A 16,322-nucleotide genomic window follows, 5' to 3' on the forward strand; every position below is an offset into this window, starting at 1 on the left:
ACTGAAAGGCAATAATTTTTAAACTGAACTTGTCCACCTGTGTCCAGTCCATCCTAACAATAGGTAAACTTGACCATTGTTGATATTTAGATCATTTACAGTTGTCCATAGAGAAGAAAACGTTAAACCTGTAGCTTCAGAACTTCGGTACTTCAGTAATTAGGGCTTTATCAGTGATTCAGTACTCTTGTTTCAAGGTCTTGTGGCTAGATTTTAACAAATAGCCATTTTACTTGGCTTTTAAGCACCTGCAAGAGCTGCAAGGTTTGAAAACTGGCAGACTTTTGTTACTCAGTCTTCACTGCATGCTATCATTTTTTCCGCTATTGCCTCTTTATGTACAATATAATTCCAATGACAGATGTTTATTTTTCCTGAAAAACTTTCTCAGACATTTTAGGGTAAATAAGATCCAGACATCACGATCTTCATTCAGGCTTTTTAGTACTTTGCTCAGCAAGTAGTCCCACCAATTTCCATGAGATCATCTTTTGGAATTTATACACTGTTGAACAGGAGTGAAAATGACAGTGGCCAGTCATGGGATTGCAGATTTTTCAAAGGTCTGGTGCATGCTTTTGCATACATCTATTTTTGTGCAGTTTTGAAAGACTGCTAGGCTGGGAGAAACCTGAATGATAAAACTCATATTTCAAGATGACTCATCCTCTAGGATGAACTTTGAAAGCCTCTGTATGCCCAAAGATAGGACAGAAACTGGTGATATTCAGGGAGAAAACAGAGCATAACAGCTTCATCAAATAAAGACCCATTCAAACAAAGCCTATGAAGTAACATACCAAAAACAAAAGTTGTGCTTCTGCTGAAATACGAGTTCATTACAACAAAAACAAAAGACAGACCTAAAACATCTGTCCTAAATCAAAACATAGACTGTTGACATAGTATACATGACATACGCACTACAGAAGTCTAGTCAAAAATAAGCAATGGGACACTGAATTTACATCCCGTATAATACAGTGACAGCAGAGATCTTGCGAGAGCTATAAATGAAAGAAGGCATGGAGCAAAATAATACATACAGACTAAGCACAACAACAAGCCTAAAAGCTGGAAGAATATATGACAGCAGTCTCTATGCCTTCCTCTCTATGATGTGGTCTCTTGATAGATGGTGGGCTGAAGGTTGTCCATGTCTGCACATGCTGTGTAAGGATGGGGTGGCAGGGCTGGTGACAGTGCAGTTAACTGCAAAGAGAGGAAGAGCAGGAGAAAGGACAGTTCTTGATGGGGAGCTAAAAATACGGACTTAGCGAGCAGTGAAGGACAGACTATAGATTTAAGTGAGTATTTGGGGGTTCCGTACTGAGACTTTTATTTGAATTTGAGTTTGTTGAGACTTAACTTATAAGACATGAGTTCTTGAAATTTTCAAATAAGACTGGCTCAGTTCTAAAGAGTAGACTTGCCTGTGTCTTTTACTGCTGAACCCTCTAATATAGCAGAGTATTTTCATCTGAAAGGAACAAAAGTTCCTCTGTTCCAGATTGACCAGTTGGGATGAGTGACCCAGATTACAAAAGAGCTTGTGGCCTGCTGTGCTGTGGAGCCTCACTGGTAGCTGGTTGAGACAAGAATAATGTAGAAATTTGAGAATTAGATGGACCAAAGGCATCAAAACACAAATTTCATGCACTGAAATTCTGTATATAATTAGGACAAATCAAGGAGGTGACAGTCATTATGATGTGATACAGGAGATCAAAGAGGCTGCAAGGTTAGAGTAGACAGGTTGAATTTCATCTCTATAGATTAACAGATAGTATAATTTAAAACTCCTGTAAGTGACTGCTTCAAATAACTAGTTAGAGAAACCATAAAAAGGATAAATGCCTCTGGATTTATGCATGAGAGACTGTTTTAAAACTCTCACCTTGAGGGACACTCAGATTCAACATTTTTGTAGGAATGAGAAGGCCTCCCTAAAAAACAGCTTAATCAAAACAAGAAAACCTTTATAAAGAAAATAAAAATTAACAATCCAAGGTTTCTAATGGCAAGCGTTGGGTTTGTAGAATGTGTATAAGACATTCAGAGAAGATGTATTTCTCTAGTTCAAAATTATTCAAGCAATGCAATTAAGCTAAAAAGCCCCCAAAACATCTATTTAAACAATAAGAAGAAACTCCCTGAAAAAGCAGAAGTTATTTCCAGTTGAGGTTTGTAACAGATTCCAGAAAGTCATACTCTTAATAATAAATACACATATTTTAAGGAATAATTTTCTTAATATCTGGATGCTGTTAAGAAGTAGTTATTCGGATAAATCAGAATCAAAAAGACTGCTAGAAATTCAAATGCAATAAGAGTTTAGGTGTAATCAAGTTAGAACTGGAGAACTCAGGAAAGAAAAGGACACAGTAGAAAAGCTATATTAATTCTTTGTAACAGTGAATAGAATAGCTCAGGGAATTTCTCATTTGGGAGTCTTTGTTCATGGGGACAAGTCAGAAGAGCTGTCTCAAACAGAAGTGCCAGGTTTAAAGCAAGCTGATAAATGCAGAATAAAAATTCTTCAGGTATATAGCGGATTTATGCATGACTTCAGGATGAGTTGGGAAGTTGAAAATGAGTTGCTTGAAGCATTAAATATAGCTTATAATATTTTTTAAACCAGACATTAATATTACATAAATAGATACTGTTTATCTATTTTGTAAAAAAAAGGCAGAGCGTTCAGGAAACTAGAATCGGGTCTAACTTCTCTACCAAACAAATCACTAGAAATACATTAAGCTGATTTATACAATTTCTGAAATGTGGCAAAAATGGGAAAAACTCAAAGCCAGGGTTTTCATATAGAGAACAGTCTGCCTCACAAATCTGTTTGAATGATTAAATGAACATGTGAACAAAGGCTCATTTGATTAATACTGTATTTTGATTTTCAAAAGATTTTGACAAGATCTTTTACCAAAATCTACAAAAGAAAGTGTAATAGAAAAAGAAGGAAAGGTTCTTTCATGGGTTAGTACTTGGTTAAAAGAATAAATGGACCATTTTCACAGTGATGATCAATATGAACTGTTGAAAATATTCATATATAACCTGGAGAAGAGATGAGTAGGAAGGTGATAAAGTTAGCAAGTACAAAATCTTTCAGCACAGAAAAATGAAAGAACTGCAAAATGTTCAAAAAGATCTCAAGATAGTCAGTGACTGGGTAGTAAAATAAATGATGAGTTTCTGTAGCAATTAAAGGAAAAGTAGAACACTGAGAAAAGTAGTTCTACTTTTACAGTGATTACAGTGATTTCTGAATTAGGCACTACCACTTGTGAAACAGCTCTTGGAATTACATCTGGCTGTGCACCAGGTCTGTCAGCTCAGTTCTATCTCAGCACTAGTCCCAAAGGTCAACAGGACCTTAGGAAATTCTACTGTTGTTTAAAAAAACAACTAAAAAAAAATCATCAAAAGCCCCTATCAAACCAGTCCACTCTATCCACTCCCTTCTTCTTAAATAACGTATTAGAGCTGCAAACACTGCAGAGAAGGACAACAGAGATTTTTGAGTACACTGAGCAGTTTCTGTGTAGAGATACTGAGTAGGCTTAGGAGTTTGTGGCATATGAAATAAAAATATCATGTGGGATATGATAGAGGTGTATTGAAATCACAGATAACACCGAAAAAGTGACTGGTTACTTTCTGTTTTCTATGATATGATAATTAGATGGCAATAAATAGAGATTTAACACACTTCAGTGTTTTCTTTCACACTATACCAGGCTAAATGTGGAAGTTCCTGCTAGGGAGCTTTATGGATTCTGAAAATAAAAGCATGTTCAAATACATTTAGGTGAATTAATGGAAGAGATAGTTTTCAGGACTGTTAGATGCAAGGAAGTAAAGATAAGTTTCAGTTTTCAAGATCTCTAATATGCAAAATTCCGGAAACTCAAAATTCAAATCACTGTGTACTTGCCCTATGCTCACAGGCTTTATTCTAGTCTCTCAGATGGGACACTGAGTTAAATAGATGGTGGTGGGACCAATGGTAAACAGCCTTATGTTACACCTACCAAAGGTGTTGCTTTGAGCACTCTGACACACTTATCTGACAACAATAATGATAAAACAACTCTATCTCATGTTTTCTCCCTCTTCCCATAGATATGTTGCCTGGTTTCTGTCACTGCAAGACTGGCTATGCAGGGGAAAGCTGCAATCAGTGTGCCTTGGGTTATAAAGGTTATCCTGAGTGCCTGCCCTGCAACTGCTCCCTCAAGGGTAGTGAAAATGATGACCCTTGCATAGGTCCCTGCATCTGCAAGGTATGGATGTCATGTTCTTCTGAGTCATAGAAAGATACTAATGAAATCGAAAGATTGTTCTTAATGGTCTTCTGTCATACAACAGTACTGCAGTGTTCTACCTAGCTGTGTTAATACCTGTGTTAGTCACTTCTCATAAACATTTGATCTTCATCACAAATATGCCCAAAGGACAGCTGTACTATGGATCAATTTTTCTGTGTTGTACTTGTGGGAATTTCTTTCCAGAATTTAATTACCAGAATTAGCCACAAATGAGATTGTAAAAGTACTTACATCCTTAAATATAGAAATGTACAAAAAATGCTTCAATATATAAGCTTATGCCATGGACACACACGCAGTTCTGGTTTGACAGCTGAATAGCAATGAAATCTACTTAGAGAATTAACCTTATCCTCACTTTATGTATGTCACATGCTCTCTGTCATATATCAAATCTACCCATGTCACATTTCTACTTACTTAGCCATGAAGCCTAGAAGATCCGAACAGGAGTGCTCTTGCTATATTCTGACTTGAAACGGAACTTTGATGAAGATGTATTATGCTAAATACAAGATAACTACTGTTTAATGGTTCCTATGACATTATTTCTGTAAAACCAAACTGACCAGTTAGTACAATTAGACCAAAATGATTGAATAAGGAATGGAGATAATTGTTCCTATCCCAGAGAGTTCTCATTATATACTCTTTTCCCTCATTGTTCATCTTTTGTCTTCCTTATGTTCCTCTAATCCCTTTTTAACTGCTTGTGGGAGAAAAATGATACCTTTTGCATATATAGCTGATGTACAGCTACATGCACATTTATTTTCACTAGCAGTCTTCAAATCCAAATCTAAGCAGATTATGGTCAAAGGGACACTGAAATCATCAGATTAGTTATGCTCCATATGAAGAATAAAGTGAGATGTCTGGTTAATAGCAGGTCTTAATCAAAACGGTTCCCTTTCAATTACCTGTAAATTTGCTAAAGATAGTTTTCTTGTAAAGGAAATTGCTGAAAAGCAGTTCTATCTGTAAGGAGCAAAATGCAACAAAGTGGGTGTTAGATTGTTATCTTTACCATATTAACTAGAGTAAACTAAAGTACAGAAAGGGGAGGGGCGAGTATAAATGCCTTTTTTCACTAATCGTTGTAACTTTCTCAAGGTATATGGCTGAAGTCTCATCTTTGTGTAATTTAACACTGGACTGAACAGTATTCAGAAATACATGGGGCTGCAGAGAAACAGTATTTCATTTGTTGAAAGATAGGTTAGATCTTCCCAACTCTGAGTTTTCTTTATCTATTATTCACTGAATTTGATGCCTACTCAACAAAATTCTACAGGTTTTACTCACAGATTACATGTTTGTTACTGGAAAGTGGAAAACTTTGCATTTAAGGACTTACTTTTGCTTTTCGAGTACCTTTTTTGTTCCTTAATTTTCCCCTTACCACTCTGCACGCACCAAGTTTCCCCATGGTATGAAACTTTTAGGACCAGTGTTCATAACTCTAGTTTGTAGAATCGTGACTGAGAGTATCTATGTGCCCACATGTTACCCACATTATTTTTCTCATGAAGCATTGATTTCAGCATGCCCGTGGCAGTAATATGCATTGATTACTCCTGAGATTGCTGGTGAAAATATAAAAATATCAGTCTTGACATTAATGAAGTGTTAAATTTAAATGTAATTGACTGGTAGCCCTAAGTCTTATTAAAGATACTTGTGATTTGTTTAGCAGAATCCGTATGATGTTATTGAAGGGGAGCACAGATAGAGCACAGCAGTAAAGGCAAAGATACTTTTGCTACACATATTGTTACTGTATAATTAGTGGTGAAAACCTTATTACATTTTCATTGTAGCTCCCTTTTTGCCTGTCGTGTCCTCTTCCTGCTCACTGTCCCTACATTCTCTTAATTCGTGCGTTCTTTCTCCCCATACTTCCACCTGCTTTGCCTTGCTTTTTCCATCTTTGCTAGATCTTATCCAGGAACCTGTCAACTGGCTTTTAGCAAATTTACTTCAGATCTGTGTATTTTGAGTGATTCTAGACTAGACAGCATAGGCAGGCTTTTTATAATGTGTTCATTCTCTGCTGACATGGAGCCAACAGTTTGGTCCTGTGTGCATACCACAGAGCATTGTCTCCAGGATTAGGGAGACTGTGGATAATACCTCTGAAAGGGAAAGAATTTTTTGAACTATATTGGGAAAAATACTGAATAACTAAGCCAGCACCATATTGCAAGCCTCCTGCAATGCACAAGCCTTGTAGAAAACCTAGCTTTATTTTTGGTAATAGACAAATTGATTTCTAGTGTAAGGTAGCAGAACTTAATGTACAACTAAAGCTTTCTATGAAAAATTACCAAATGCTAAGTTTAGAATTCTTCATATAAATTTAGTGCTGATCTTTCTGCAGCAGAAGAGTTTGCAGACCTGACTGCATGGTTGGCAAACACATGTAGTTATGGAAAGAAGTGCAACTCTTTCAGGACTAGGATTTAGCCTGAATTCAGCTAATGATAGACCCTTGAAAACCGGATACACTGAGTGATTAGTATGATTAATGCTATGTTCCTGCATGTTCCATCAGTTGGATGTGCACAGATTTTATCAGCCCTGCCTACAAAGTACTGTTGTTGAGATTGTAGCATTGTGTCCCATATTTCCTTCCCCTCTGAAACTCTCAAGTGTGCCAATAAATAAATAAATAATGAAGATTATTGCCCTAAATAAGTATAGCAATTCATATAGAAAAAAAATTAAACTCTTTTACTGTCCAAATTCCGTATCCTGTTATTTACATGCAGCCACAGTACCTTTGTGTAAAGAATTTGCTACTAACAGTCACAAAAAAGAAAGTTTTTACTGTAAGGGTGTTTAGATTCCCGCAATCTATACTCTCCTGAAGAGTAAAAAAGCCAGTGATCTTGAGCTCTAATCTATGACAACTGAAGTAATATTTTAATGTGTATTTTCAGGAACATGTTGAAGGAGAGAACTGTGATCAATGCAAACCAGGTTTCTTCAACCTCCAACAGAATAATCCGGAAGGCTGTGAGGAATGTTTCTGCTCTGGAAAAACAAACATCTGCACACATTCTCACCTTACCTATGGAAGTGTAAGAAAAATCATACCATACGAGTACATGTCATTGGTTTTGTGTTTTTGTGTGTTGTCACTGACCATTGTCAGCAGGGTGCATCTTCTTAGGAAAAACACGGCATGTTCTTCCCTGTGACTTGATGATCCTTATGGGTCCCTTCCAACTGGTGATACTTTATGATTCTATTCTATGATTTATGATAGTTTTTCATTTAACTCAAAAGAAAATTCTTATAAGCTTTGTTTCTCTTCTTTGTGAGAAAGTTCTGAAATAATGCAGTTAGAACAGTGAAAAGCTCAAAAAAAAGCTAAAACAGTAGAAAATGAAGCCCCGTGCATAACACAACCCTGGATACATAATTAGTCCTGAGTTAAATGCAGCATATCCATAGGACAATCTCTTTTCCAGGTAATTATTAAATTTCTAGACCTGAAATAATTAAGAATTTCAAAATGTTAATTGTGCAACACAGAGTTTAAGTAAGAAGAAAGGAATGCCTTACAGGGGAGCATTTTGAGTGTATTTCTTTTTCATACTGCTTTCCTAGGAAAGGATGTGAGAGGGAGGTCCTTATTTGTGCTATTGAAATATGTCTTTAGCCTGCAAAAAGGTCTTTAGCCAGCAAATACACTCTAAACTGTAAATTAGTTCTCAAAGCTCAGACACTAATTCCACTTTAATGGATGTGTGCTACATATTCATGCCTATAGATCGAGTTTGGGAAATATGTTCCAGGTTTACAAGCTCTTGGTTTTGACCATATTGTTATGCTGGAAGGCTGAAAATAGCATCATATATTCCTAGTGTTCTCATTTACATGCCAGCAACTGGAAAATTTTCCATCCCATGACTGAGCTGAGTTATTGTTCTGCTTGTATCCAGGCTCCAGAAGCCACCCTTGAATGAATAGTGTGCTCTTTGCTGATGACTCATTTCTAGTTATGGGATTTCAGAAATTTCAAGAAATTCAGTTTCCATCTTTGCTTTAGCTTTCTGAAAAGAAATATATTTGAACTTTTAAGTTGTAAGGCTTTAGCATTACAAATTATGATAAATTACACTGCCTACAACACTCAGAAAGTGTGTATTTGTTTGTCAGATCATCTTCTGTATACTCCCTGATTCATATTAGTTATTGAAAACTTGTGTAGTATTTGAATTTATTCTTGCACATATGTGTGTATGATAGAATTTCCTCCTCCCTATGGACCATATGAAGCAGAAAAAGCAAATATTAGCAATGATTTCAAACTATTCAGAAGTTGTAACTCCCAGTCACATACAATTAGAGAAATATTTTTTGTTATTACTTTCTGTTTTTCTTGGTTCCTAAACTTCTATTAAACCTAATCAGTTTTTTAAAAAAGGAGTGAGAGGCTATGACCATTGAGATTACTGATGTACTTATTCTTACTGTAATGTGGTTTTATTTTTACTTCTTTTCTTATCATTATAGATAGAAGACATGAATGGTTGGTATCTGACTGACTTACCAGGTCTCATCAGAGTTACCCCCAAGCAAAAGAGATTTGATGGGCATCAGCAGTTTAGCATCAGCAATGTGGCTGCGAGAAAAGTACTGCCACAGACTTACTATTGGAGTGCACCCAGTTCTTATTTGGGCAACAAAGTAAGTGCAGAAGTTATTTGCCTAAATGTTAATTTGATTTATTGAGAAAAAGAGGTAAGGCTTTGAAGGAGGGTGGAGCTGAGGGAAGGTTAAGTTTGATAGGTATCTGACAGCAAAATTGTAAGCAGAAAGGATCCAGGCACGTGGAATATTGGTTTTCTGCTGTCGGGTCTTAGAGAAGTCTAGACAGTTCACAGAATTGTTTTTGAATGAATTAGCTGGTGATTCAGCTTGTCCTGTTCTCTTCTCACCTTGTACTCAGCTTTGAAAATCAGTTAACTTGTCTGCTTTTCAGAGATGTACGTTGTGTATCAGATGTTGTGGGGGTGTTACAAAACTTTAATGTTTGGCAAGAAACTTGTGTGGGGGGAGCTCTCTGCCCTAGAACTCAGAAAATGCTCTTGTGAGGTTTGTGACAGTTCTAATGCATATATTTAAGTCTGCGTGTATCTAAGTGTGCATGTACACATTTATTCATGCCCTGTAGGTTAATACCAAATCCACAACACTTTCGTGAAAATCTCCTTTTTTTCAGAGAGTAAAGGACTCAATGTGTCTTGAAAGTTAAGAAAGTATAACAGATTTCCATTTACTGTAACCCAGATTATGCTAAAATTTAGCAGAAGTGCTAGCACTAATGTGTTTGAGCACATTTTCCTCTGTAGTCACTTCAGGCTAGGCAACATCTTATTTATTCATTTCTTCCTATTGGCTGAAAATCAACATGACAGAAGGTAAGTAAGCATGTTGAAACTAAATAACATCATTCCAAAGAATTGGGCACCATGTTCATGGCCATAAATTATTAAAGATAGGCAGGCTTACTTAGTTGGGCAAGGGGGAGTTTCTTCTCTAATCTTCCATGTCTGGTGAACTTACCCTGAAATATGAACTAATACTTTTCCAGACAGAATTTCATCTTGCTTCTATTCAGTGAGTGAAATAATGGTAGGAATATGCACAAATTATTTGAATGTGAAAGATATTTTTTCAGTGTAATTTGGAGGTCCTTTGTGGTTACTGTCAGATATCACTGTATGAATGAAGCAATTTGCCTTAATAACCGAACCATATAAATTTTTGATACTACAATAACACTGAAAGCACTCAAATTACCACAGTACATCTTAACTGTCATGTTGCATCATGCAAACTATAGTCATAATGACATGCTTAGGACAAATGATTTATGCTGTGGAAAGGGATATGGAAATAGAATATTGAGAGTCCTTATTTTGTAAACTCAATAAAACATTCCTCTAAATAGCTGAAACTGAATAAAACTGAATAGCTGAATCTACATAAAAACATTCTTTCTTGAGAATGAATGCTAGTTACAGAATAATTGGTATCTCAAAGCGTGCAAACTTCTTTAAGAATTTTCATCTTCAGAGATGTAGAAAACAATTTAGGAAATCTTATATCAAGATACACACTTTTGTTGTAATTTATAAAGCTCGTGTCACAGAAAATTGCCTTTCTTTTGAAATTTTTGCTCTTAAATACTATTCCCCAAAATAAAATTGAGTGACAAGAGGTAGTAACCATCCTGGATTTCCTAGTTTTCAAATATAGCTCAAGAACCTTACATAAAATAACTCTTTTAATGTAAAGGTGGCATGTTCTGGATGTTGTTGAGTGACATTGTTGAGTGCTGTATGTGTGCTAACTGCTTGTTTTACATCCATCTCCAAATGTTTCTTTTGGATGAAAAAAATGTAATAAGTAAGATGCCCCTGAGTGTGCAGCCTTCAGCTTTTATATCTAAATGTGGGTGGCACTAGGCTATGTGATACTGGTCTTTGTGTCTTGAAGGAAACATTATAAATAATGAGATGCTGCAGATGGAACAGGATTCTTGTTTATGTCAGACTAGGATAAGAACATGGGCAAATTACTTTAACATCATCATACCCTTTTAGTCTTCTAAATATATGTACTGCTACCAGAACTTAAACTTTGTTGTATAAATTCAGATAATTTTTTAAAAAGCCATATAATATGCATATGAACTGAACAACTGAATATTGTTTTTGATGCAGAATATGTTTGGGAGTAATCTGGAGGAATTTAATTTCTAGAAATAAAATATGCAGTGGTTAATTTGAGAGAACAGATTTAAAATTACTAGTATTAAGGTTTTAGTAGGTGTCATAAAACAGTTTATCTTCTTGCCTGCCTACCTTATCATAGCCTACTGAACTAAAGATTCCAGCAATCATAAGGACTTGTGGCCTGTTAGAGCTTCTAATATGTGAAAACCCACATTTTTCTATCAACTGTTATTACATTCCAGGTATTTGAAAACCCCATTTGGTTTTTGTTAGCAGTTTCTTAAATTGTTTTGACAACAGATCTGTAAGTGTATTTTAAACATGTGTCCATGCGCAAATATTTTATAAATTTGTCTGAAGGTGTTATGACTTACAGTATGATAATGTTTGATCAGAGCACTGAAAAGAAAATATAAAATTAATTAAAATTAGATACTCAAGTCAGCAGGATTATGTGAAATACTTGTTTCTTTGAAGTCAGTATGGAAGGGTTAGGTGTGTGTGGTATTTTGGAAGTCTAACATTACGTATATACTCTGCCTTTTGATGCCTCATCAAAAAGCAATTTGATAAATTGTACAATGCATAGAAGCCCCTTACAATTAGGCAAAAGTAAACATGATATGCAACGTATCTAAACATGACACCTCTTCCCACCCTTCCCCCACCATGACACAGACGTGAGAGGCGTCTGAGGCCATTAGAAATTCCATGAGCAAACATCCACCTTTGGTTACACACTTAATTTTTTTTTCTGCAGCTGCAAATTTTATGTTCCTTTCTCTGCTAAGGGCCAGCTTTAAGGTGAAGGTGGAGATTTACTCTGCCTTTTTGAGGTGGTTAGAGCTCTGTCTTTGGTCAGTAGTCACAGGTTAATTCAGTCCTTAGGTGGAGTTCACCTTAGAATTCAGGTCTCTGGAGATTGTTAGGTCTAAACACGCAGCAGGTAATACATCCCCCCTCTAACTCCTTCATCTGGGTTTTGAGCAGATACTAATGCTGCCATTACTCACACTGTGAACAATATGATAGAAGCCATAAAACACTTCTTCTCAAAACCACTATTTGCATATTGACAGACTTGGATTGAGAACTTTCTTGCATCAAACCTTGTTTTACAGGAATCATTTAAATTATTTTAACGGCACGATCCCGTTTGGTAAAAGTAAGGTTAATGTAATATGGTCCTTCATGCAGTCAGAGAATGCTAAAAGATTAAAGCAAAAGATGTTTCTTATCTCTTGGAAAAGTTCTAAAACATCATGTTTGTCAACTCCATTGACTTAAAGCATACATATGATAGATACTGTTCCTTCTCTGACCTCTAGTTAAAACCAAGACAATAGCTGAAAGTTTTGTGTAGAGTGGGTACATACAGAATTGGAAAAGGCGATTTATGTCCCTGTCACTTCATTTATTTAGCCTGTTTTTTTATAATTAGCTGTGTAACCTATTTGCTGACTTACAGATGTCACTCCTTCTTTGAGTCCAGAAGTGAAGATGCAGTAATAAGCCTGTGGTCATACACACAAACTTAAAAAATCTGTCAGCCCTTTAAAAGTACATTGCAGTGGAAACTAAAGATTGGGATAGAGGGAGCAGTTTGTTTAGTGACATATTATCCACTGCAGACTGCCCAGACTACCTTATAGGATTAAATATTGAATTATAAAATAATCATAAACTAGGTCCTCATGGCTTTTGTGTTTATTTCCTTCCATTTGTTTTCATTTGTTAGGCAATTCTGATACAAAAGGCAGAATAATGCAAAGGAAATTGCAGTCTACAGCTCCCAGCGGGGAGGGATGAAGTTGAGTCCCAAAACATTAAGAGGCGTAAATAATACCATAATAAGCTGGAACTGAAATGCTGGGATCAATTGTCATAAACTATGAATGCATCTATGCCCAGAAAGCTTCATCTGGTATTGTCGTGGTTTCAGATCGCAAGATTTTCTGGTTCAGAGGACATGATGAAGTTAGACGGACCCACAACTCCTTTATTTTAGTGCTTGCCTCAGAAAGGAAAACAATCTAACATTAACACCTTTTGGTATAAATGGAGGAGATGCAAATTAAGTTGTAATTGGAAGCTACATTTTTTTTACCATCTTTTTCTTTTAAATTATCTAGCCTAATGAAAAGTAGTGAGTGACCTAGCCTATATAATTCCAACACTCAGCTGTGTCTTAAATTCAGCCAACAGATTGACTCTTTAAAGCACGTGTCTATATTGCTTTTATTTTCAGGGAAGTGAAGTAGGGAAGCTTAGGTGGGCTGATGTGATCTCCCTTTGTGTGCCATGGTAATAAAATTCTTTTCTTCAGCTGGTTAGTTTAGGCCTTCAGTAGAAGATTTTGTTCCCTAATGCATATGGGTTGTCCAAGCCTAAGCAGGCTACCTTTTAGTAACATAATGGCAGCACTTGAAGTATGGTTGCATGTGTGAGGGACTTTCCTTCAGTGATGGTAAATCCAGTACTTCATGGTTAATTTGACTTTCTTATACCCTCTCCACAGTTTTCTGTTTCAGCTCCAGATTTGAATGTTTAACACAGCATATCTCCAAGCTTGTAGAGCAAATTGGGAATGGAGTAGGGAATGTGATCCTTCAGTATAAGGCATAACATAACAAAACGAGTTTTGTAGGGGCACGTAGTGACTCTTAATAACTGTACGTTTGAGTAGGGTGAAATAGTTAAGTTATATGCATGTTATCCATATCTATAAAAGAAGTAGTAATGGGCATCAGCAGCACGCAGTATGCAAGAAATCTCCATTCATTGTAACAGCCCTGAATTATTCACAGTTGTTGCAGATTGTCATATTTTTTAAAATAATTTCAACAGCCAACACATGGCAGAAAACTAAAATTATTCACTTAAATCTAAAGAAAAATACATTTTTTTAAAACAACTACTTTGGTATCTTTTTCATATTTGAATGCATTCTTCTAAGAAAAAGAAGGTTTATAATCTAAATCATGCTATTTTACTTTAAATCACAATCTAAATTGCCCTGACTGAAATTAAGTCACCATGGAAAACAGACTCAGTCAATAGTATGAAGATGTCTTCAATTTATACCAAATGTGCTATTTATTTTATTAGCACTTACTTCACTATAGCTTCTAAAAATTGAGATAATAGGCAGTCAGATACAGAAAGAACGAGATAAACAAAACAGGCATAGATGTCCTGGTTTTGTTTTGGCTTCTCAGCTCCTGAGCGGCTTTTCTTTCTCTCTCCACTCCTCAAAGCAGGGGAAAGAAAAGGGAAAAAAAAACTTGAAAGAAACTGAATTAAATCAGAGTATATATGTATTTTCTAAACACAATTATATATACACAATGTGCACCTAACATAGGAAAGCTTGTGGGGAGAAGGAAAGGGGAAGGGGAGAACAGGGACAACAAAGGGACAAAATAGAACAAATAGGTACTACTAGACACCCCCACCCACCCCCCAAGCAAACCAGTACAATACAATCTTACCAACGACTTTCAGAAGAAGGCCAGCTCTTTTCCACACACTCTCTCTCATGTTCTTTCTCTGATCTGTGTGGCTCCAACAAGGGACTGTAAGCAGCAAAACTCCCTGCTTCCTACCCTTGCTGGAACAAGAAGCCTAGCCACTTTCTATCTCCCTCTCTGATATCTTCTCTTGTCACATGGGAGGGGGAAAAAAACAGGTGGGGAATACTTAGGAATGAGCTTTTCCCTAGTTACACCTGGTTACTAGGGAAGGCCTGGATCAAAACTATCAACAGAAGGGAAGAGGAAAACATTTAAAAAATTTGAATCACATCTGACTGATGCTTCCTGTAAGTTTACTGAATTAGTATGATGTAGTTTGGTTTAGATTCTTTATTTTTCCTGAAATATTCTCTCAGCTTGGCACCATGAAATGGATAGGGGTAGATCTCTGCATTCTTTCAGAGCTGTGGCTCACCAAATTTTGCTTGATGCCCAGTACAATATAAAACAATATTAGTATTGTCCTACTTGGGGATCAGGCACCTGTGACTGTGAAGAACCACCAACATGTAAGTACATTTTGCATACTTTGTTTCTTGTTAATGCTTATAATGGTGTCTGGATAGCTTGTTGGGACACTCCAGTACTGCTATTATTGTGATTACAAGGAAAGTAAGGATGCCCTTATGTTATGGCCTCTTTGCACCTTGGAAATGAGTTGAAACAGGGCTCAGACTCTGGCTAGCTGAGTCCACTGACTTCAGTATTTCATGTATCCCATGTTACATTTAATTTCTTAGTGCTTAAATCATCTCACACTACTGTAGAGAAAAGAGGATATTCATTGTTGGTGAAATTATTTCATAAATCTCAAGTGTCCTTTGTGTAGCCTGCTTACCCAAGTCTGCCTTGAAGGCAAGGGTTTAAATCAATACAGACAGTTGAAAAATAGAGAAACAAGCAAAAAATAAAGTACTTTCACAAAAGAAGGGAAATGAATGCTACAGAGAACAAACACTAAGGGGTGATAGGAAATAATGAAGAATGAAGTAAACTGGGGAATATGCTTGCCAGATTGCAATGTCTTACTCTTCATACCTTTGATTCCAAATACTAAAATACTGAATTATCTCAAAAAAGCAGAAGAAAAATAAAAAAGGTTTTGTCTTGGAAAGAATTTATGTATCTGGTGATTTATACTGAGGGCTAGTAAACACACAAAGAAGCATGGTGATGATGATTCCCAAGCTAGAGATAGTAGATAAATTGAGTAGTGGTTTTACTTATGTCTGCAAAGGAAAACTGAAGTTTATGAAAGAGAACATACATGGGTGTTTTGCTCCACTTATGTTTCATTCCTTTTATATATATGCCTCTCCTAGCTAAATACTTCATCAGCAAATAAGTGTTCGGAAAACTATATTTAGAGTTCCTTGTTGATCACAGGTTACCTGTGAAATAAATTGTTTAATCAAGTTTTACTCAACTTGCCCAATCAGAGAGAATTTATAGTCCAAATATCTAGTTCATATTGGATTACACAGGACTGTGGCGAAGGAATTTATGCTCATCACCAAAAGGGTATACATTAAAGCTACTGAAAGGTCATCCTCCAAATATTGAGAGCCACAAAGACATAGTGTCAGGTTTAGTTTACGGATTTCCCTTTATGAATAACTGAGTTGCTATTTCTGTTTGATTTACCAGCCCAGTCCCCTAATTTAGTTCAAATTTAAATGATTTACAAAGTC

The 16,322-nt window shown here is 36.1% G+C and overlaps 1 protein-coding gene across 1 annotated transcript in view; it reads left to right on the forward strand.

Annotated features, from left to right (window-relative positions):
• Nucleotides 1-16,322, forward strand: part of LAMA2 (laminin subunit alpha 2) — a 369,190-nt gene that overhangs the window by 145,829 nt on the left and 207,039 nt on the right. The window contains exons 10-12 of the mRNA XM_071549053.1: nucleotides 4,141-4,301; nucleotides 7,289-7,429; nucleotides 8,871-9,044. Of these exons, the coding sequence (XP_071405154.1) occupies nucleotides 4,141-4,301; nucleotides 7,289-7,429; nucleotides 8,871-9,044 (476 nt within the window). The remainder of the gene's footprint in view (nucleotides 1-4,140; nucleotides 4,302-7,288; nucleotides 7,430-8,870; nucleotides 9,045-16,322) is intronic.

This window comes from Pithys albifrons, chromosome 2 (assembly GCF_047495875.1).
Source record: "Pithys albifrons albifrons isolate INPA30051 chromosome 2, PitAlb_v1, whole genome shotgun sequence".
Lineage (NCBI taxonomy): Eukaryota > Metazoa > Chordata > Aves > Passeriformes > Thamnophilidae > Pithys > Pithys albifrons.